Source organism: Chelonoidis abingdonii, chromosome 5, assembly GCF_003597395.2.
Source record: "Chelonoidis abingdonii isolate Lonesome George chromosome 5, CheloAbing_2.0, whole genome shotgun sequence".
In the NCBI taxonomy this organism is placed as follows: domain Eukaryota; kingdom Metazoa; phylum Chordata; order Testudines; family Testudinidae; genus Chelonoidis; species Chelonoidis abingdonii.
Window position 1 is genome coordinate 3,866,192 of NC_133773.1, and position 21,114 is coordinate 3,887,305.

At 46.9% G+C, this 21,114-nt stretch overlaps 1 protein-coding gene across 1 annotated transcript in view; it reads right to left on the reverse strand.

Annotated features, from left to right (window-relative positions):
• Positions 1-1,038: 1,038 nt before the first annotated feature.
• The window catches only part of CSGALNACT1 (chondroitin sulfate N-acetylgalactosaminyltransferase 1), a 40,757-nt gene continuing 20,681 nt past the window's right edge, over positions 1,039-21,114 (reverse strand). Inside the window, exons 4-7 of the mRNA XM_032796607.2 lie at positions 17,801-17,979; positions 16,901-16,995; positions 12,760-12,841; positions 1,039-5,216 (exon numbers count right to left, since the gene is read on the reverse strand). Coding sequence (XP_032652498.1) covers positions 4,933-5,216; positions 12,760-12,841; positions 16,901-16,995; positions 17,801-17,979 — 640 coding nt within the window. The 3' untranslated portion in view covers positions 1,039-4,932. The remainder of the gene's footprint in view (positions 5,217-12,759; positions 12,842-16,900; positions 16,996-17,800; positions 17,980-21,114) is intronic.

Genomic DNA, 21,114 nt, shown 5'->3' on the forward strand with positions numbered 1-21,114 from the left:
ACCTCTATCACACTGAACACGCTTAGGATTACGTTTCATGTTTTACAGAGGAGAATGGTCGTACCAGTACAAGTGTTTAAGAGATTGTTGCTCTTTACCAATCCTCAGCAGTTACTGACGCACTCCAGGCTCTAAAAGTTTGCATCCCGACTCATAAACAGGCTTACAGCTTATGGAGATCCCACAGTTCATACTCATCAAGTGAAAAATGACCTGCCTGAGCTTGTGGTTTGGGCAGAGAGCCACTCTGAAACCTGCCAACATGCACCAGCAAAAACAGCCCTCTCACAAAACTTAATAAAAAAAAAGTCATACGTGGCCACTGACTCAACTGCCTGCTTTTACCAACCTGCCAGTTACTTCAGTGCAGGATGTGTATTTGAGCCAAATCAAGCAAAACACCTTGACATTTGTGAGTCCACAGGATTTGAAAATACATCACTGCTTGAAGCCAGCATTCCAGCACAGAGTGAGTATCTAGCTGACTGGAGCCGGTCAAGAATTACGGAACAAGGATGTTTTCCAGTTCTGGAGCAGCATGGTGGCCAGATTCCTAGCTCTGGCAGGAGTCGCCTGTGATGCTTAGCAGTACCAGGCTACAGTGTGGGCGATGAACCCTCCTTCTCATCTTGTAAAAATGTGCTTGGGGACAACAGACGCCGCCTAAATGACAAGCTGTCTAGGTATAACTTGTCAGACCAAAATGGCAACACTTTGCAAAAGGGATTGGACAAAAATAACTGATTTTTAGTATATAGCTTTTCATTATTTTTGGTTGAAAAATGATTGCACGATATGCATATGTAAACTCAACACAGTTTACTTTGATAGGGCAAAGAAAAGAAGTGCATTAATGTTGTTGTGTGTAAATGTTACTGTCAGACTTTGTTAAAGTGTCACATTGTTTGTTGCTATCACTACACCCTGATTTTGTACATTGTTGCCATGGATGTTCTGTGAATTTTGCCTAATTTTACTGTGACAAAATCATATCCATAACCACGGGCTTCCTGTGCAAGGTACAAGCCTGGGTCCTCGCTGCGCCCTCAGGATGAGTGTGGCAGCTGCTCCAGGTGTTTGAGGTGGTGTTTCCCCTCAGAGCCTTTTGCCCCTTTGCAGAGCCCAAGGATGTGCCAGCATCTGTGCAGGGAGGCCAGGCAGCTCCAGCTCTATTCTTGCTTTGGCGATTTGTGTACTCTCAGGCTACGTCTACACTACAGGATAAATTCGAATTAGCTTAAACCGATCTTATAAAACAGATATTATAAAGTCGATTGTGCGCATCCACACTAGGCACATTAATTCGGTGGTGTGCGTCCATGGGCCGAGGCTAGCATCGATTTCTGGAGCAGTGCACTGGGGGTAGCTACTGTAAAATAATGAGGCCAATAATGTCGATTTCTGTCCACACTAACACTATTCCGATATAGTAATATCGATTTTAGCATTACTCCTCTCGTTTTGTAGGAGTACAGAAATCGATTTAAAGAGCCCTTTAAATTGATATAAAGAGCAGTGTAGTGTGGATGGGTGCAGCGTTAAATCGATTTAACGCTGTTAAAATCGGTTTAACAGCGTAGTGTAGACCAGGCCTCAGTAGCGCACCCAGGTGAAAGGGTCAGGGACTCAGCTCCGCAGGATCAGGAGCAGGAGTTCCCAGTAGGAGGATGGGCACAGCTAGCATTGTAGAGTTAGTGTGGATACTTCCTGTCACAGGTGCCAACGTTCCTTGGTGCCGCTGGGTGCTCGCGCCCCCCTCCTCCCTGCCCCTCTTGGACCCCTTCCCAAATCCCCACCCTGGCCACGTCTCTTCCCTAAGCACGCCCTGTTCCTCCCCCTACTTCGCAGTGTGAAACAGTTGTTTCACAGCGCAAGCGCTGGGAGGGGGAGAAGCAGGACTCAGCAGCGTGCTTAGGGGAGGAGGTGGAGCAGCGGCGGAGGTGAATGGGGCAGTGAGCTGCCAGTGGGTGCAGAGCACCCACCAATTTTCCCCTGTGGTGCAGATGCTTTCTGTATTGTGTCTCACTGTAGCTTGTTCTGAGAGCCAGTTTTATGTCCTGTTCTGGAGGAGTGTAATTAATAAGGATCGTGCTCTCTCTTCCCCCTTCCCCACCCTGCTCCTGTCCTTGCCTTGTCTAACTTCCAGGGAGGTGCAAGCTGCAATTTCCAGCTGCTGTAATCAATCACACTGTCCAGAGAACAGCACAGGCCCTACGTGCCGGCTGCCTTCCTTCCCTCCTCATTCATGCAGTGCCATTGCTCTCCAAAGCTGCGTCTGCATTAAGGGGGCACCGCAGTGAGCAGCAGAGGGATTGAAACAGTGGTGCTGTGGCCAAGGTGCAGCAGGATTACAGCACAGTCAATTTAAAGCTCTGCTTGCAAGGGCACAAAAGGGGATGGATGAAGATGCCCCTGCAGGGGCAAGGACAGATTAAGACTTAAAGTGCTCAGCTCCATCCTACATACAGGGCACAAGCAGAGTAGGATTGTCAGGCAAATCACATTTTGGGGGGCGGGAGCTTGAGGCACACTCTCTCAGACACTGCACCTAGTCTCAAGTCACTTCACAGGGGCTGTGGAGACATCGGTTGTGTACAAAGGGTGTGATTTAAATAAGCCTGTTGCTTTCCCCTCTACTGGTGCACTGATTTAGCTATCGTATTTTCATAGGTTTGAAAACAGATGTCTTGCGCAGCTGGTAATGCAGTGTTAGCAGGCTTAGATAAACAGTTTTGGTAGGTCCTACAACCGTCTCTGAAATTCTTCCTCTAAGCATTACAGTGCTACCCCTTTGTAAAAGAGCTCATTAGAATCCATTCGGTATTTCTCCAGCACACTGAGGGTCTAGGGATAAAGTTTTTGAATGGTGTCCCTTTAACTCAATAGGCCGACGGTGTGTTCTGACGTCTTGTCTCACAAAACCTAGTACTCGTTTCTACCAAGTTTTAAAGAAAACCGAGCACACTTTCTATAACTCAAAATGTCAAGTAAAAAAAGGTACTTATGATAGGGTGTTTTCAGTATGTCCCCCCCCTGCAAAAGCACGCTTTCAAAGAGGTAGGGGGGTAGTTCGCCTACCGTACAATGGCCATATAAACCCTCTCTTAGTCATTGCTACACTGCTGTCCTACACTCTGCCTTCCCACCTGGTAAATGCAGAAATAATGACAATACAAGTTTGTATCTCAAATGGCTTGAAAGACTCTGAAGCTATTGAACAATGAGATCAAGCTAGGAAAGCAGCCAGCCAGCCCATGCCTCTGTTGTTGGTTAATAAAATCTAAAATGATGAACGAAACAACAGTCAGCATGAAAAGAACATATTTTATGATAGCAATAAGACATGTCAAAGAAAACTCTTAAAATTAAAAAGCAGATCAATTTCTGGGAAGCACTTAGGAACGTTGTCAGCATATCAAGTCTTAGCGGCTCCAATTATCCTTCATAGAAATATATTTCTTACAAAAAACTCCACTATGCATTGGGTATAATGCTAGATTTGGTTTATACTGAATACTTTGGTCTAAACAAGTCACAAAGAGGTCCTTCATTCATTTTGGTGTCTATTAGGTCCATCAATGGCTATTAGACAGGCTGGGCAGGGATGGTGTCCCTAGCCTCTGTTTGCCAGAAGCTGAGAAGGGGCGGCAGGGAATGGATCACTTGATGATTTACCTGTTCTGTTCACTCCCTCAGGGGCACCTGGCATTGGCCACAGTCAGTAGACAGGCTACTGGGCTAGGTGGGCCTTTGGTCTGACCCAGAATGGCTGCTCTTATGTACAACATTCATTATTTAGAGTCTCTCATTAAATCAGGATTGCAGATTATGTTCCCTTTTCTATTGGAATAAAAAAGTTTCTCCATTTCAGTATTTGTGTTCTCCTTCAGATAAGTGAATTCTCTTTGCTCTGTCTCCAGTAGAAAGAAGGTGTGCATTTCAACCTGGTAACCAGTTTCAGGATAGAGACCTGACTGGTGAGAGAAATGGATCTATGATCTAAACTGCAAACCATTTTCAAAACGTACAGGAAGGTTGTGCTATTTCTCAGTAAGGCCTGAAGTAGGAAACTTACATCGGCACAAAATAACTCACAAGCAAAAAAATGTTCACTTTAGAACAAACCAACCCAGATACTTAAAGTTCTCTAGAACAACAGGCTAGTCCAAAGAAAGCTCCAAGCTCTGGCTTTTCATTTTTGGTTTAATGTACAGAATGGAGTATAACACCATTATCCAGCATTTTGGAATTTCATATTTTACTTGATCTTTAGCTTTCTAGATTCCAGAAAGCCTTTTCTTAGGCGCTTATCTCTAGAAAACTCAATGTGAATGTGTCTAACTATTAAAGACTGGCCCAGATTTTCAAATGTGACTACTGATTGTGGATATTATTTGAGCCACCTGTAACGAGTGTTTTTTGAAGGGCGGGTGCTCTATGCTTTTTGAAAATCAGGCCCCTTTTAGGTGTGTCAAAGTGGACCCCTAAAATCACTCCTCACTTTTGAATACATAGGCCATGGGAGGCCTGGTCCTGCCAACACTTACGTGTATGAGCAACCCCACTGGAGTATATGAAAGATGGCCAGAAGTCTTTGCGGGATCAGGACAGCTGTCATCACACGTGGATATTTCAATGAACCGCAACAAACCCTTTGTTAGGGCGCACAAGTATCAAACACAAGGTACTAGTTTCTGCCATCTTCCATCTTGCTCTGCCTTTGCCTCCAATTTCGTGGCATGAGCCAGTGGGGGACAGCAGGCTAAACGGCATATTCAAAAGCTCTGCTAAGGAAGGTAAGAAAAGGGAGCGCAAGCGTTTCCTTTTGTCTTCCTTTTCCTGCCAGCTCCCGCTTTTCTGCTCCGGTTCCCACACTCTCTTTAAGCAGCTATAGTCTTTTTGAAAATACAACCAACTAGTTGGGTTTTGGCTTCACGTCTTTTTGCTGCTGGTTTTCTGTTTGCGTAGGTGAGCCTCAATCTCATGCCTGAAGACGAGCATCCCCAGCTGGCTGTGAGAAGCCTCATTCATGGCTTTGGATTGCATGCACATCTTGTACTGCTCCGGGGTCAGCTCATCCAGGCAGCGCTTTTCATGCCAGAGATGGAAGAGGCCTCGGACAGGCGTCCTGACCACGATAAGGTTACTGTGAAGGTATTTGCGGTAGAGATGAACATCTTCTCCTCCCCAGCCTTTAATGTCCAGATCAAAGCCACCTAATGCAAAGAAAATTAGACATAATGCTAGAAATATATGGGCTGTACATGGAAACTGCAACCAGGAAAATCATCCCTCCAACACCAGTCTTACAAATGAGCAGTTACATGAACCATTTTCCTGACCAGAAGAAAAAAGATCACATCATGAAAGTGAGGTCAGTGAAGAACAAGTTGCCAGCCCATCATATTCTGATGCCCCCAGTACATTTGGAATTCACTTGGCAGTGGTTTGAAGGACAAAAAGAAAGCAGTGTCATGCACCCCACAGCAATTTGTGCTCTGCGCCTACTATTATTTTGAGCTGTTCAATTTTATGAACGTTTGGAGCTTTATGAATGCCTCAGTCCCCAATTAGTTCGTAAAACAGAGGTTCTGCTGTCATATTACACCCCAGCTCTTCTCTGTGGCTGTCAGCTTTGGTGCACTTTACATTTAGACCAATTTCAGCAAACAGCGTGAAATGCCAAAAATTCCTACATTTGTAGACGTCTGTTTCCCTTGACCTGCCACCGCAGACCAAACTGCTCTGTGTTTGCATCGAGCAGTTCTTACGTGCATGCTCCGTTTCCTAAATGAGAGCTCAGCTTAAGGTTGCAATTGCGTTTCCTTTATAAGCCTTGACCTCTGCAAAGCAAAGCAGAGCCAGAAAGCAAGTCAGCCACTGGAAGCCAAGAAGAAAAAATTACTGCCTGTGATTTGCATTTCTCATTTTCAAAAGCTCCTGCTGGAGTCAAAGGCAGAACATCCTCCATGCAGGGCTGGTGAACAAGCTTCCCTACCTGGGCTAAACTAGCCAAGGTGTGTTGACCTTCAGGGTACCCTGCAAAGTGCATCTGTTTGTGTGGGCTGGTATGGAGGAGAGGGATAGAGCTGGGGGGTTGTGGTAGAGGGGAGTGATTTAGTTCTGCTAGCTGTCAGGAAGGAAGCTGCTTATTAGTGTAATGGTATGTTAGAGCTTTGGCCAGATGACACTCCTTCCTATGTATGCATAAACTCAATAGCCTGGGACTCTAATGTTATTTCTTCTCTTCCCCAGTCTCCTGCACTTTTTTTAGTGCCTGCTCTCAGCTGCTAAAGCAGCCAGCAGATTGGAATGCCTGAATCAACCCCAAATCTCCCAGTTCTGCCTCCGCGGCTGCTCCTGGGTGGCGGCTCAGGCTCTGACCTTGCTGATTGGGTTGCAGACGGTCATTCTGGAAGGGCTCATCAGGGGCAAGCAGAGGGCTCCCCCTCTCCACCATATTCTGACAGCCAGGCCCCCTGGGCAGTTCTGCACCCTTCTGGCAGCTTGCAGAGGCGCTCTTGGTACCAGAAGGAAATGTCAGAGCACCCAGAGCTTGGAGAGCTCCAGATACTTGAGTTTCTGGTGGCTCCTGATTCTCTAAGGCCATAAAGTATTTCAGGAGAGCTCTAGCCAAGCAGCAGCCATCCTGCTCGCTTGATGTCACCCACCTCCTGCAGCTGTTGGGAACTTGGTAGCCCATTCGATTTGCGGGTTGGGGGAGAGAAGAAAGATGAAATGGGAGAAGTTGAGGGGGGGAGGCAGGAAGGAGGCACCTGTCCCTGCCTCTTCTGGACTCACAGCAGCTCTGGGGTGGGAAGGGGAGTGTTGACTAAGAGCTTGAGGCTGGTGTGGGCCAGGCTTACTGTCCTGTGAAATGCTGACGTGGCTGACTGGGGCTCTCTGGACTCCCCTAACATCTTTGGGCCTGTCTCTACTGGTTGCAGGATGAGAGTATATAGGTGAGCACACTCTGACTCTGGTTTATGAATTGGGATGGGAGACTAGAGAGGTGGAAGGACTGGGAGAGCCCTGAGCTCTGAAATAGGCCTTGCACAGTCAGAGTTGGGTTGCCATCAGGGCAGCATATGCAGCTCCTCTCTCAGCACCTGCACTGGTCGCAGGGCGGCAATTGGGTGTTGTCTATAAGGAAAGCTCTGGGCTACTAGCTGAAGGTGATGCTGCTGAGTTTGTGCCGTTGGGGATGAAGCCAATGGGTGTTTTGCAGTTGCAGCCAATGGTGCAGGATTTGTCAGTGGTGCAGCTGGTGGCTGGCAGGGTAAAGATAATGGTCTGAGAGGCTGCGTGGTACCTGCTGTGCATGCCTACAGAGAGCAGAGGACCCATGGGCCATTCACAGGCATAAATAGCAGCTATGCCTTACTCTTCCCGCCAGCTGCAGCTGAATGCCCATCTGATGGAGAGGGGACTCCTGTGCACGAGGGCCAGGAACAGTCACTGGGTCCCACTATTCACTATAAAATATTCACTAGGCTCTCCAGGAGCTCCCATCCCTCTCCCCACACCCCAGTTAACCAAGCACTGGCCGCTCGCTCTGACTGCAAACAGTGCAGAAAGAAGTGAGTTCAGGCACTGTTTCTTCACCCTCTGTCTTTGAAGATGTCAAGGAGGGAAGTTCTGTTATACTTAATGAGATTTCTCCATCAACAACTCTGTCCTCAGTTCTTCCAAATGCAAAGGCCCAAGCAGGACCGGCGCTAGGATTTTGAGCTCCCTAGGCAGACGGCAATTTCGCCGCCCCCCCCCGTGCTGGTCCCGGCTCTGGTGGAGCTGCCGCAGTGGTGCCTGCGGGCGGTCCACCGGAGCCGCCCGAGCAGCCGACCATCCGCAGGCACCACTACGGCAGCTCCACGGGAGCTGCCTGCTGCCCCCTCCGGCGGTGCCCTGACCCAGGGAAACCCCGGGCTGCTGGCGGCACCCTGACCCAGGGTTTAGAGCGCCTCGCAGGCATGCCGCAGACCGGGCTTTCACCTGGGCCAGGGACCCCCTTTGGTTGCCGGCTGCGGCAGCGGCCTGTGCTGACACCATGGGGGCGGGCGGTGCGCCCTGGCTGCCATGCGCTATGCAGCGGCGCACTGACCCTAGGGGGCCTACCCTGACTCCGAGGGGGGGGGTGCCTGGTGTGCCGCTGCGGCTCGCTGACCCGGGGGCAAGGGCGCCCTGGCTGCCGGGCTGCGGCGGCAAGCGCACTGACCCAGGGGCTGCCCTGATCCCGGGAGGGGGTGCCCCTGGGGCTGCCGGCGCGGCGGCGCGGCACTGACCCCGGGGGCGGTAGGGGCGGCACTGGCTGGCCGGGCTTGCGCGCGACGCGCGCACTGACCGGAGGGGACACCTTGGGCTGCCCGTGCTGCGGCGGCGGCGCCACTGACCCGGGGGACACCTTGGGCTGCCGGCGGCAGGCAGCTGCTGCCGCCGGCAGCTCAACCCCTCCAGCAGCAGCGGCTGCAACCATTTAAAAAATTTTTTGGGGGTGCCACTTTTTGGCGCCCCCAAATCTTGTCGCCCTAGGCAACCACCTAGTTCGCCTAAATGGTTGCACTGGCCCTGGGCCCAAGGGCCATTTTAAATAGAGAATTTTAAAAGGACTATATTGGAAACAGCTGTTTCATCATAATACATTTCTGATACCCAGTCGGAATTAGCCCTGAATAGTGTAAATGAACTAGATTCTCAGCTGTGCCCAATAGCGACTGGGCACAACTAATAGTTGGCTGGGGAGACCAAAGGGTCCTGGAGTAGTTTAGAGTAGCTTTGGGGCTGCTCTAAAGTGTGCCAGCTGGATACAGCCCCTAGGGCCCCATATGGCAGGTAGGAATAGCCATAGTACAGTAGTGGTAGGCCACGACCCCTTCACAGGGGAGTGGCGCAAAGGCAGGGCTGGCCTTACCATGAGGTGAATTGAGGCGGGCACCCCAGGTTCCAGACTGTGAGGGGGTGCCGATAGGACCCAGAGTGTAGAAAACTGTGTCTGCTGCTGGTGCATATGTATTCTCTCTGCTCTAGATGCACAGAGATGGTGGGGTGCTATGCTGGAGGAAGGAGGGCACAAGAGACATAACAGGCAGGCAGGAGAAAAGGTGAGAGGGAATAACAGAAAAAAGCAGGAGCTGCAGGGAGAGAGAGTGTGGAGGAGCCTCTTATGTACCTTTCTAGCACCCCCAGGAGCCTGGACTGATTCATACCAATTTCTCAGGGAGCTTCCTGTTTACTGCTGCTTCCCTGAACCCACCTGAGGCGAACAGGCAGACAGCTGAAGTAGTAGGAGCCAGTTAGGCCCTTAAGACGCTGATACCTTCCCTCACTCAGGCCCTGCTACCAGCCTGCTTATCGGTCCCCTTCAGTTGAGTGTTGAGAGCCACTATAGCTGGCACGGAACAGCAGTCATGAGCGAAAGAAGAAAACACCCCTCTGGGGCAGCATTCAGAAAAAGCAAGTAAGCAAAGGAAGCTTTTCTATCTAAGCAGGAAGGAGCTCTCCTGAGATACATAGAGACAGATGTTCATGGTGAGCCTTCCAGCCACAGTGAGGATGTGAGTGGTGAGGAGATGCCTGATCTTCCAGTTAGTCAGAGTGCAGGTGACCTGGCAGCTACTGCAGCATCCATAGCTTGACCTCAAATGGATGGAACCATGCACATTCCTGAAGAAAAGTGTAGATCAGAGAAGAGTGTGGTAGAGGCACAAGAAACAGCTGCTGCTGAGTTTAGTTCCTTAAGTCTAGATGATCCAGGACCATGGACTCACTTGAGCAGTAGCCTGAGGGACTTCCTTGTACTGCATGGGCCACAGCAAGTGAAAAACTTCATGTTCCCCAAAGACAATGAAAATAGAAGTTTCCATCCAACACATTACGGGCATGAAATCCCCAATGGTGACAAAGTGGAGAGGCCATGGCTTATGTACTCAAAAACCCAGAATGCTGCACACTGCTTTTGTTGCAAACTCTTCCAGTCTAATGTTCCAGCCACAATGGGTTCTACAGGAACAAATGATTGGAAAAATCTGGCTAGAAATCTGGCATGCCATGAGAAGGCAGCAAATCACCAGAGAGCATTTCAGTGATTTAGCTGGGAATTGGTCCTGCTTTGAGCAGGGAGTTGGACTAGATGACCTCCTGAGATCCCTTCCAACCCTGATATTCTAGGATTCTATGATTTCATAGGTGGAAAGAGCTTGAGATGCGACTAAGGTTAAAGGCTACTATAGATGATCAGTATCAAAAGAAAATTGCACCAGAGTCTCTTTGCTGGCAAAATGTTCTGAAAAGGCTCATTGCCATTGTGAGAATGCTTGCTACCCAAAACCTAGCACTGCATGACACTTCAGATCAGCTGTACGTGCCAAACAATGGAAACTTCCTTAAAATTGTGGAGCTGATGGCCGAGTTTGATGCCGTACTCCAGGAGCATCTAAGAAGAGTCACCACCCAAGAAATGTGCACACACCACTACCTTGGAAAAACAATTCAAAATGAGATCATACAGTTACTGGCAACAAAAGTCAAACAGAAGATTATGGCAGATCTGAAGTCAGCAAGATATTACTCTGCTTTTCTGGACTGCACACCTGACATCAGCCATACGGAACAAATGACTTTAATGGTGCGTTTTGTAACAACAACAGAATCTAGTTAAAATGTCCCTGCAATGGTGACTGTCACAGAGCATTTTCTAGAATTTATTGACGTTGATGATACTACAGGAGCTGGTATGACAAATATGCTTCTTAAAAAGCTGGAGGATACAGGAATTGCAATAGCTGACGTGAGAGGTCAGGGCTACGATAATGTTGCCAACACAAGAGGAAAGAACAGCAGAGTGCAGACACGGATCTGATTGTTAAACCCTCAAGCTTTTTTGTCCCATGCAGTTCTCATCCATTGAACTTGGCGGCCAGTGATGCAGCATCAGCTTCTAGTGAGGCTGCTGAATTTTTTAATGTAATTCAAAGCATCTATGTATTTTTCTCTGCATCAACTCATCAATGGCAAATTTTGAAGCAACACCTGGGAACATCCTCTTTGACACTGAAACCACTGAGTGCCACACAATGGGAAAGTCACATGGAGGCGATAAAGCCTATCAAACACCAAATTGGGAAGACAGATGATGCCATAGTTGCCATTATGGAGGATAATGCTATGACAGGGACTGTTTGTGGGAGAACAGTGGCAGAGGGAAATGGAATCACCAGAAACATACATAACTTCAAATTTCTGTGTGGCTTAATGTTGTGGCATCACATACTGTTTGAAATAAATGTTGTAAGCAAGAGACTCCAAGGTGTTGGCCTTGTTCCATTGCTCCAGATATATCAACTAATGCTAGTGAAGGCAGGGGGCTGGACTCAATTGTTTTTGAGGGTCCAGGGTTCAAGTCCCTGAGCAGGTATAGGGGGGATCATTTCCCTCTGTGGAATCCCCCAAGAACTTCAAGAGGCAGCTCTTAAGTACCCTCCTTGATTTTTGGGGGGAGGGATAGCTCAGTGGTTTGAGCATTGACCTGCTAAACCCAAGGTTGTGAGCTCAATCCTTGTGGGGGCATTTAGGGATCTGGGGCAAAAATCTGTCTGGGGATGGGTCTCCCTTTGAGCAGGGGGTTGGACTAGATGGCTTCCTGAGTTCCCTTCCAACCCTGAGATTCTATGATAACTGGACAAAGCAAAGTCCTACCTACAGTCTTATTGGTCAGATGAGGGATTTCAAAACGTTCTGAAGAGTGCACAGAAGTTGGCAGAGGAACTTCACACCGAAGCTATTTTCCCACCCATTCAAGAATACAAGAGTCACCGAAGATGACATTTTGATGACGAGGCACAGGATAATCCCATAAGAGACCCCAAACAACAATTCAAAGTTGAATTCTTTAACTAGGTGCTAGATTGTGCAATACAGTCAGTTGAAGAACATTTCATGCAGCTCAAGGAACACAGCAGTATATTTGGGATGTTATATGATATTCCAAAACTCCTCACTCTACCTGAAGAAGTCCTACACCAGCAATGCAGGGCACTAGAGACAGTGTTGACACATGATGACGTGCATGATATTGATGCGAGTGATTTAGGTGATGAACTGAACTTTCAAGATACATTTCAGGAGGATCAACTCCAAAGGCTGTTCTGGAATATATGCGCACAAATAAGATGACCACCCTATTTCCAAATGCTTTTGTTGCTCTGCGCATACTTCTAACACTTCCTGTAACAGTTCCCAGTGGATGCAGCTTCTCCAAACTGAAGTTAATAAAAACACATCTACACTCCACAACGCACAGGAGAGGCTGGTCAGCCTTGCAACCATCTCAATAGAGCATGAGCTGGCCCAGACGGTGGACCTTCAGCAGGAAGCAGTTAAAATCTTTGCAACCAAGAAGACACGGAAAGCACCACTTTGATTATTCAAACAGATAAAAATGCCAGTGTTTACTATGCAGACAAGAAAAGTTAACTTTCAAACGCCTGAACAGCAAATGTAAGCGTTACTTTCAATTTTTGAACAAGGCATTTTAAGGTGTTAGTTCTCCTTTATTGGGGTAGGTAGCAGAGCAGCACCATGAGAGGAGTAGAACAGAAAGAAGGCAGAATTGAGACCTTTCAAAGTTTTGGCCCAAGTGTCATTTGAGCTCCCTGCCTCAGGTGCCAAAATGTTGTCAGCCAGCCCTGCACAAAGGGGCTGCGCTGGGGAAGAGGATCTGAGCTAGCATCTCTGAAGCAGGTTTAGTTAAGTGCACGTTCTTACCTATGTTGATAAAATCAGACCTGTACTGACATGTCATTCCAAAGCCAAAGTCTCTCCAGAATCCAGTTTCCTTTTTTATAACCTGGGGGGGAAAGGAACATTTATATCAGAGCAGCAGAATTTGTAACCTGAGCAAAAGAGGGACACTCCTACAGGGTGGCTGGGAATGGGGACAGCCACCCCACCTTCTTCTATCCCTTACTACATTATACCCTATCAGTGGATAAGGGCCTGACCCAGCTCTAACTGACTTCAATAGTGGCAGACTTCCGCTGAAAGTTTCTGCTAAAATTAACTGCAGGCTGGCTGGCTACAGACTCAGGAAAACACTGCATCACAACAGTCACCTTCTGAAGATTATTTTCATAACCAGGAAGGTTGTTATTCTAAATGACAGTTTATTTTCCACAAGATCCGAATCTTTCTTGGGGATGTATTCATACATCATGAAGTGCGCCAGTCTCATGCATGGGACAGGTGGGTGGCACCTTTTGATTACAGTTTACAAAAATGCTGCACTAGCAAAATGACTTCAGGGCTCTTCTAAAATGACTCAGTACTAATGTGACACTGTTTACAGACGCAATTTGGCTGGTGGAACAAAATGACTTAAGACCTCCTACAAATTGAGATAAAAAATGAGGAGAGCCTGTGAGAGTGAAATATTATTTGAAATACAGCAGGGACCAGAGGAGCTAACCAAGTTCAGGGCGTTATGGTGCTAGGCGCTGCACTGAGACGTAGTAATACACAGCCCCCAAGGAGCTAACCATCTACATTGGTGAGACAGACAACAGAGGTGCCATTGTCCTGATTTTATAGATGACAAACTGAGGCACAGTGAGGTGAAGACCAAGATCTCCAAAAACAGGGATCTAGAGTTTTGGGCCTAAGTTTGTATTGTGGTGTCTAAGTAAGTTGCCTGATCTTCTCAAGTGCTGAGCATCCAGCAGCACCCAATGACATCAAGCAGAGCTGCCAGGTGCTCAGTACTATTGAAAAATCAAGCCACCTACATGGCCACCTAAATATGGGTGTTGGGTCCTGGCATTAGGCACCTATTTTTGGAAATCTTGGCCTAAGTGCCTTGCCCAAGGTTACACATGTTTGTGTCAGAGCTGGGAATTCACCCCTGATGGCAAGCCCCCCTGTAGCCCACTGACCACCCTTCTGGTTCTTTTCATATCTCCATTTTCAGTACTAGCCTGGTCTTATTTCAGTCTGCTTCTTTTGCTTTTCTGCCACTACTGCATCCATCTCTGATCTCACTTCTTCCCCTGTAATAGCCATAAACTGCAAATCCATTAATAGGCACTAAGAAGCCATCTGTTACAAGCCTGCACTGGAACAGGAAATGGCCATAGCAGTAGCTTTACAGCACATTCTTTGTCTGCATTAGCACTATAATTTCCCATTAGAACTAGCCGCTACAGCACAAATCAATTTCTTTCAAAGCTTTGTGAGGGCAACTTCCTCAGCTGCGCAAGCAGCACGGTAGGCGGCCAACAGTGTTCTTATTTTAATGGCACTGATCTGGCCATTTGCCCAGGAAGAAAGCTGGAATGAAAATATGATTAACTACATAAAAATGATATTGGCAATGTCTCTTCTTTATAGCAAGATCATTCTCTGAGGCAGGCATCACACTGTGCAATTCTGATGTTAGCTATAAATATTTGTGCAGTCCTGACAAAGTGAACAGTGGGGTGTAACTTTAGTTTTATAATGACATTTTTGTTTCCTTCCCTATACAAAGTGTTGACAAGCTTGGGGTTCTCTGGCCAGGCTGCAGCAGAAAGATAAGCGCTAGTGTGAATTCAGTGGTGGTATCAGGAAAGGTTTTGTTTGGAATAAACAGTTCAATGGATTTTTCCAAGCTCTCATTTTAATAACACAGAGGATATTTCACACGGAATAGTTTCGCGAATCTGTTGTCTGTTCACTGATCCCACTGTAAATGAGGAAAAAGCTTTTTCCTGTTCACCATACAAATCGTCTGCTTTGTAAACAAGCCCTATTTTGTATTTTCTCCCCCTCATCTGATAGGAGAGTCTCCTGCTTCTATCTGAGATGAATATGGCCAGCCACTGTATAATGTCTCAGATAGGATAAGTATGGTAACAGCAGGAAAGGATTTTAAAACACCTGGGATGGTGTTTTCAACAGGCAAAGTCAATGGGGCGTGTGCGCCTCGGTTATTTAGCCCAGATTTGTAAAGGTGTTGCTGCAGTGCAGTGCCTAATGTATTTAGGAGCCTAACACATTTTCCAAATAGGATTTAGGCACCTAAGAGCCAACATCTCATTGACAATTGATGGGATTTAGGCTTGTGAGTGCCTAAATCACTTTTGAAAATGAGAATGAGGCATCTAAATCTGTTAGCCATTGCAATGCTGAGTGCAGCAATGCCTACATGCCTTCGCAGATCTGGCCTTTTGGTCCTTTTCAAAATCCCACCTTATAGCTTTTGTTGGGCCCTTGGGGTGCGGGGGTACACTGAACCCTGACACAGAGGTGGGATGAGCTCTGGCAAGCCCTGGAGGCTTCTTTACTGGCTGTGGTCAGAACGGACCTGAGCAGAGGGGAACCTACCTGAAGCCACAAGGCTTCTTAATTCCTGGATTCTACAGCTCTGGGTTTATGAGTTCCAAGGGTCACCATAGCCGGGGCACGTGTGTGGGCCCACGGGTGGAGACCCAGTTGGATGAGCAGGGTCTTTAGGGAGAAGCAGGAGTGCAGTGACTGTGTGTGCAAATGGAGCAAATTCTCAAGCACCTCCTATAACATCAGCACATGACAGAGCAAGAGCGTGAAGGAGCTGGACCTCTGCCGCCTGCTTCCAGAACAGTGCTGCAAAGCAACTTTTCTGTCCCGAGTAAAGTAACTTCTCTGGAGAGGGGATTCACTCTGACTCCTCCCCAACTGGTTTTTTTTTTTATTAGGGTTGGAAGGGACCTCGGGAGGTCATCTAGTCTAACCCCCTGCTCAAAGCAGGATCAAACAACAACTATTTTTTTTACCCCAGATCCCTAAATGCCCCCCTCAGGGATTGAACTCACAAGACTGGGTTTAGCACACCAATGCTCAAACCACTGAGCTATCACTCCCCCCCACCTTCCCTCTGGCCCGCCAGAGATGTCTGGCCTTAACTCACACTGCATGCCTCACTACAGCATTTTAAAATAGCAACTCTTTGTCCTTATTCATGCATGGGGCCGGATTGAAGTCAATGGGGCTACAATGATTTACACCTGTGAACATTCTGGCCCATACATTTTAAGGCAAAAAGGGACCATAAGGATCATATCTAGTCTGATCTCCTGCATAGCACCCAGCCATTGTTGCACTGAGTCGAACACCTTGGGGTTGAGCTAGATCAGGGGCCAGCAACTTGTCGGAAGTGGTGTGCCAAGTCTTCATTAATTTAGGTTTCACATGCCGAGAAAAGGTTTCACGTGCCAGCCCGGCAGTGCGGGTGGCAGCCGGAACCCCAGACCAGCAGTGGGCTGAGTGGCCGGCAGCGGGCTGAGCAGGGCCGGTGGCCGGGACCCCGGTTGCCTTTGGCACGTATGCTGCAGGTTGCTGACCCCTGAGTTAGAGCCTAGCTTTTAGAAAAACATCCAGTTTCAACTTAAACCTCAAGTGATGGAGAATCCACACTACTGCCTGTGGGAGTCTGTTCAAATGATTAATTACCTTCCCTGCACCATCAGTCCAATGAGCTCCAAACTCTTTATGGACATCATTTGGCCTCACAAAACACAAGGTAGGGAAACAGTCTTGTTACCTTAGACAGACGAGGAAGCTAAGAAAAGTACAGGGTTCATTAGCCCCAGAGCTGTACTCTCCCTGAAGTGGGATCTGGTCAACATAATGTCTCTTCTGGCAGACAAACAGCCTACATTTAAATTCTTAATTTACAAATGTAAATATCAAATATGCTTTAAGATAAAGCTGTTTGCTAAGCTGCTAGAGTGTGAAACATTATTACAGAACGTGCCACACAATAAGTTACATATTCCGCACACCCCATCTCAATGGACCCGAGATGGTGAAATTCTATTCGCAAGCACAGATGTCTTCCTCAAGGGGAAGTTTTATGCACAGTTCAAAGCATGCATTTTTAGAGCCAGTTACTTACCAGCTGCTGTTCTAAGGGCGGGATGGAACCATGATGCCCGTATATTATACCTGGGTTATACTGGCTGAAAAGAACTGGGTAAAATACTTTCTTCCCTAGAAATCAAAATGGATTAAAAAAGAAAGTTATTACCGATAAAGTTGTTTGATGCTCTAAAACTAGATTAAACTTGTGCTTCTCTGTGAAACTGGAAACAGACTTAGGGCTTGATCCAAATGCCATTCAAATCTATAGAAAGACTTCCATTGCCTTCCCTGGGTTTTAGAGAAGGCCCACAGTCTCAGAGTGTTGTGGTTTAGATGGAGAATGTGAACATGTGGATGTAGTTTGATAAAATGACCCAGATGGGCCCCAGAAAACAAGGTGACAAAGGCAAGGAATTCAATCATAGTGGAAGCCGACAATTTGTTTTTCTTTTCACTCTATCTAAAATGTGACAATCAGCAATATACGTCTTTACTCTTAGGCTACGTCCACACTACCCACCGGATCGGCAGGTAGCGATCGATCTATTGGGGATTGATATATCGCGTCTCGTCTAGACGCAATAAATTGATCCCCGAACGTGCTCCCGTCGACTCCGGAACTCCACCAGGGCGAGAGGCGGAAACGGAGTTGACAGGGGAGCCGTGGCCGTTGATCCCGCACCGTGAGGATGGAAGGTAAGTCAAAATAAGATATGTCGACTTCAGCTACGGTATTCCCATAGCTGAAGTTGCGTATCTTACATCGACATCCACCCTGCCCCTCCCCCCAGTATAGACCAGCCCTCAGACAAGCCTTAGTTAAGCTGAATGTTAAGAATGCCTTACCCACCTGAAAGAGGGAACATGTTAGTGAAGGTTATTGCACAACAAAGAGAAGTCTGTTTAAAGGAGTAAATGCCCTGGGTAGCCATACCTGGCTGTGTGTTCAATCTACAGGTGTTCAGGAATTCAGCAGTGAAGTAGATATCTACATCACAAAAAAAGAGAACGACGTTGTTTCCTTTCCAAATGCGAGCACCTATGTCTAATCCTTTCCCTCTCGAAAATTCTTCATTCAGCTGGATAAAGGTGAAATTCTTGAAGTTAGCTGATCTAGGAGGAGCAGCAGTATGTGAGATGAGGTTTAAGAAATAAAAGGGGCAGTCAAGTCGTCATTAATGTCATTGTATTTACTGAACAACATATTTTAAAAAAGGAATGGGGGGTGTATTTCCATGACACACGAGGCAAAATAGGAGTGGAATCTGTAACTCAGATCTTATACTTTGCAGGTCTTTTTTTTTTTTTTTTTAATATATCTGGGATAATATTCATAGGCTGTGAAGGAAACCAGCAAACAGTAGTAAGAGAGAAGGAGTTCGGTCCCATTTTAATAAAACAATCATCTAGCTATTTTATGTCCAAGTTGTAAATTTGAAAACTAAGATTTTAAAGAGATATTCACTCATATTTTTAGAGAAATCATTGTGCATTAATGCTAAGTACCATTGCCTAAAATAAAATAAAGTGTACCGAGCTGGATTGAAAAACTAACAAAAGAACAAAAGCGCACAGAAGTCACTGGGAGTCCTTTCACTGCTGTCTATGGACTCTGGATCAGCCTCCAGATAAACACATCCATTTTACATACTCTGTATTCCTTAAAACGGCTCCTGGATTAAATCCAACCATCTTGAGAAACCTAATGTGGATTTACTGCTTGTGGTCCGATAGTCCTCAGTTTAGTGCAGAAAAACAGATTATTTCAAACAGCTCGTGTGTGAAAAAGAGGATAAGTGTGTGATGGGTAAACTGAGCTCTTGGTAACATGCTTAGCCAAGGATAACAATACGGAGAGACTCAGAATACAACTACATTGCAATAAAAGACCTGAGTTTCAGAGCTCAGGTCAATTGACTCAGGCTAGCAGGGCTTGGGCTGCAGGCAGTGCTAAAAATAGCACTGTAGACATTTGGGCTCAGACTGGAACCTGGGCTCTGAGACTCTCCCCCTTCACCGGGTTTGAGCCCAGATTCTGACCTGAGTCCAAAGGGTTGTTTTTAGCTGGGGAGCCCAAGCCCTATGAGCCCAAGTCAGTTGACCCAAGCTCTGAGACTCCATGCCGCTGGTCTGTGATCGCAGTATAGATGTAGCCTCAGAGTTTGATCTTCAGGGAACACTCAGCTCCCACTGACACAAGTAGGAGTTGCGAATGCTCAGCACTTCTGCAAATGAGGCCTTTATGCCATACTAAATTAGACAGGAGGTTAGGGGCCAGATTTTCAAAAGCGCTCAGCTCCCACTGAGGCACCTGACTGAAGTAGCTGGATATTCAAATATGCTCAGCACCCAGCAGTTCCCACTGAGAACAATGAGCTCTTCTGGATGCTGAAACCGTCTGAAGTCCTTGCCCTTAAATGGTAAATGTAAAGGCTCATGAAGCAATAACTATGCCACGCTAAGCCATCAGGTAAGCTAGCAATGGTACTCAGCAGGCTGGTAGTGAAGTCTGAAAGGGAAACACAGGAAAGGTAAAAAGTTCACCCAAGTAAATGTAAATATGAGCTGGGGGAATGCCGCGTGATGCAAAAGCAGCAAAGTCTAGCTCTGAATTTACAGAACCAGAACACACACAGGCAGGGAACCCATCTAGCCCTGCAAGGGTTTTCAGCGAGCTGGAAGCCTGACACTTTAGACTGCTGTAGCGTGTGCCCGTGCTGAAAGAATCCCATCATCCCTATATCTGGTTGACCTGCCATGGGCCAGCTCACAGTCAAAGCACATGAAAGAATAATCAAGCTCAGAACTCTCTAATCCCCCCCAGAAAACCAAGGCACCTCTGCATATGAATTCATCACACAGCCACATGGACAGGCTGGACATGACTATTTGCTGCAACTCCAGGTCCATAAGCCATTTTTCTATTTTTCCTGAAGCTTCTGTGCTAAAACCTGGCATGATCCAAACTAACTGAAGCGCTAGCAGTCTGCTCTGAAGTTCCTGGAAAGATGCCAAAAGTGATCATCTTCAATTATTTTAGGACCATTAAACAGCACTTTGATGGTGCACATTGGTTAAATCCTCAGGCTAATTAGCGATCAGGATACACAAGGTGGGGAGTGACTGATCTCATTAGATGGAAGAACCCAACAAGCTGCTAAATCACAAGTCAGCTGCTTTGTCATCCTATTTGTGTTTGACAGCAAAGCTACTGCATCATCATTCTCTGATTATAAATGTATCTGCTAATTGCAAATGGCGGGATTTTCCTTTTAATTATTATCACTTAGGATTTGTTAAGCACGGTGTAGCTGGAGCTGTATGAGATGCAGACAAGTTTTGTAGTGTCTGTCCCAAGGAGCTTACAAAATAGGCAAACAAATGGAATCACTTTTTAGGCTTTGTCTACTCTGCCAATTGAATGACAAAACTTTTGTAGTTCACAGGTGCGTAAAAAAGCCACACCCCCCCCCCCAGACAAAAGTTTTGCGCGGCAAATGGCAGTGTAAATGGCTCGTTGTCGGCAGGGGCGCTCTCCTGTCAACAACGCAAACCCCACTCATAGAGGGGGGAAGTATTTTGTCAACAAAACAGCATTTACACTTTTAGCGAGACGGCCATGTCGCTAAAAGCTGTGTAGTGTAGACAAAGCCTTACTGAGGGACTGAAAGGAGCATTAGAAGGCATTTTTGACACATTATGCCTGTGGAATACAATCTGGAAGAACACGGTGCTTTCACTTCAGTTGGCCTGAACAGGCAGTATGTTTAAGACAAGTATTCTGTTAAACTAACAAACCCATTAGAAATAAGGAATTAATTCTGCTGACAATGATCACCCTCATCACCTACAATCTGAGCACCTCACAATCTTTAAAGTACTGATCCCTCAACACCCCTGTGAGGTAGGAAGATGTTATTATCCCCATTGTACAGGTGGGAAACCGAGGCACACAAAGACTGAGACCCTGGTTCTCAAAGTTATGTAGGCATGTAACACCCACTGAAATCAATGGAAAGCGGGTGCCTAAATACCTTTGAAGATCCAAGCCTAAGTGACTGGTCTGACATCACACAGGAGTCATCCCAGATTAGGGCTCTCACCACATCCTTCCTCTTGTGATGGAGAACGGCCCCATTCCGCTCCCATGAGAGACAAAGGCTAAGCGCTTCCTGGCATTCCATTGACCTCTGTCAGTCCCTTGCCCCACCCAGCCACAGAGCGATGATTGGAGGCTGTGCTCTGGAG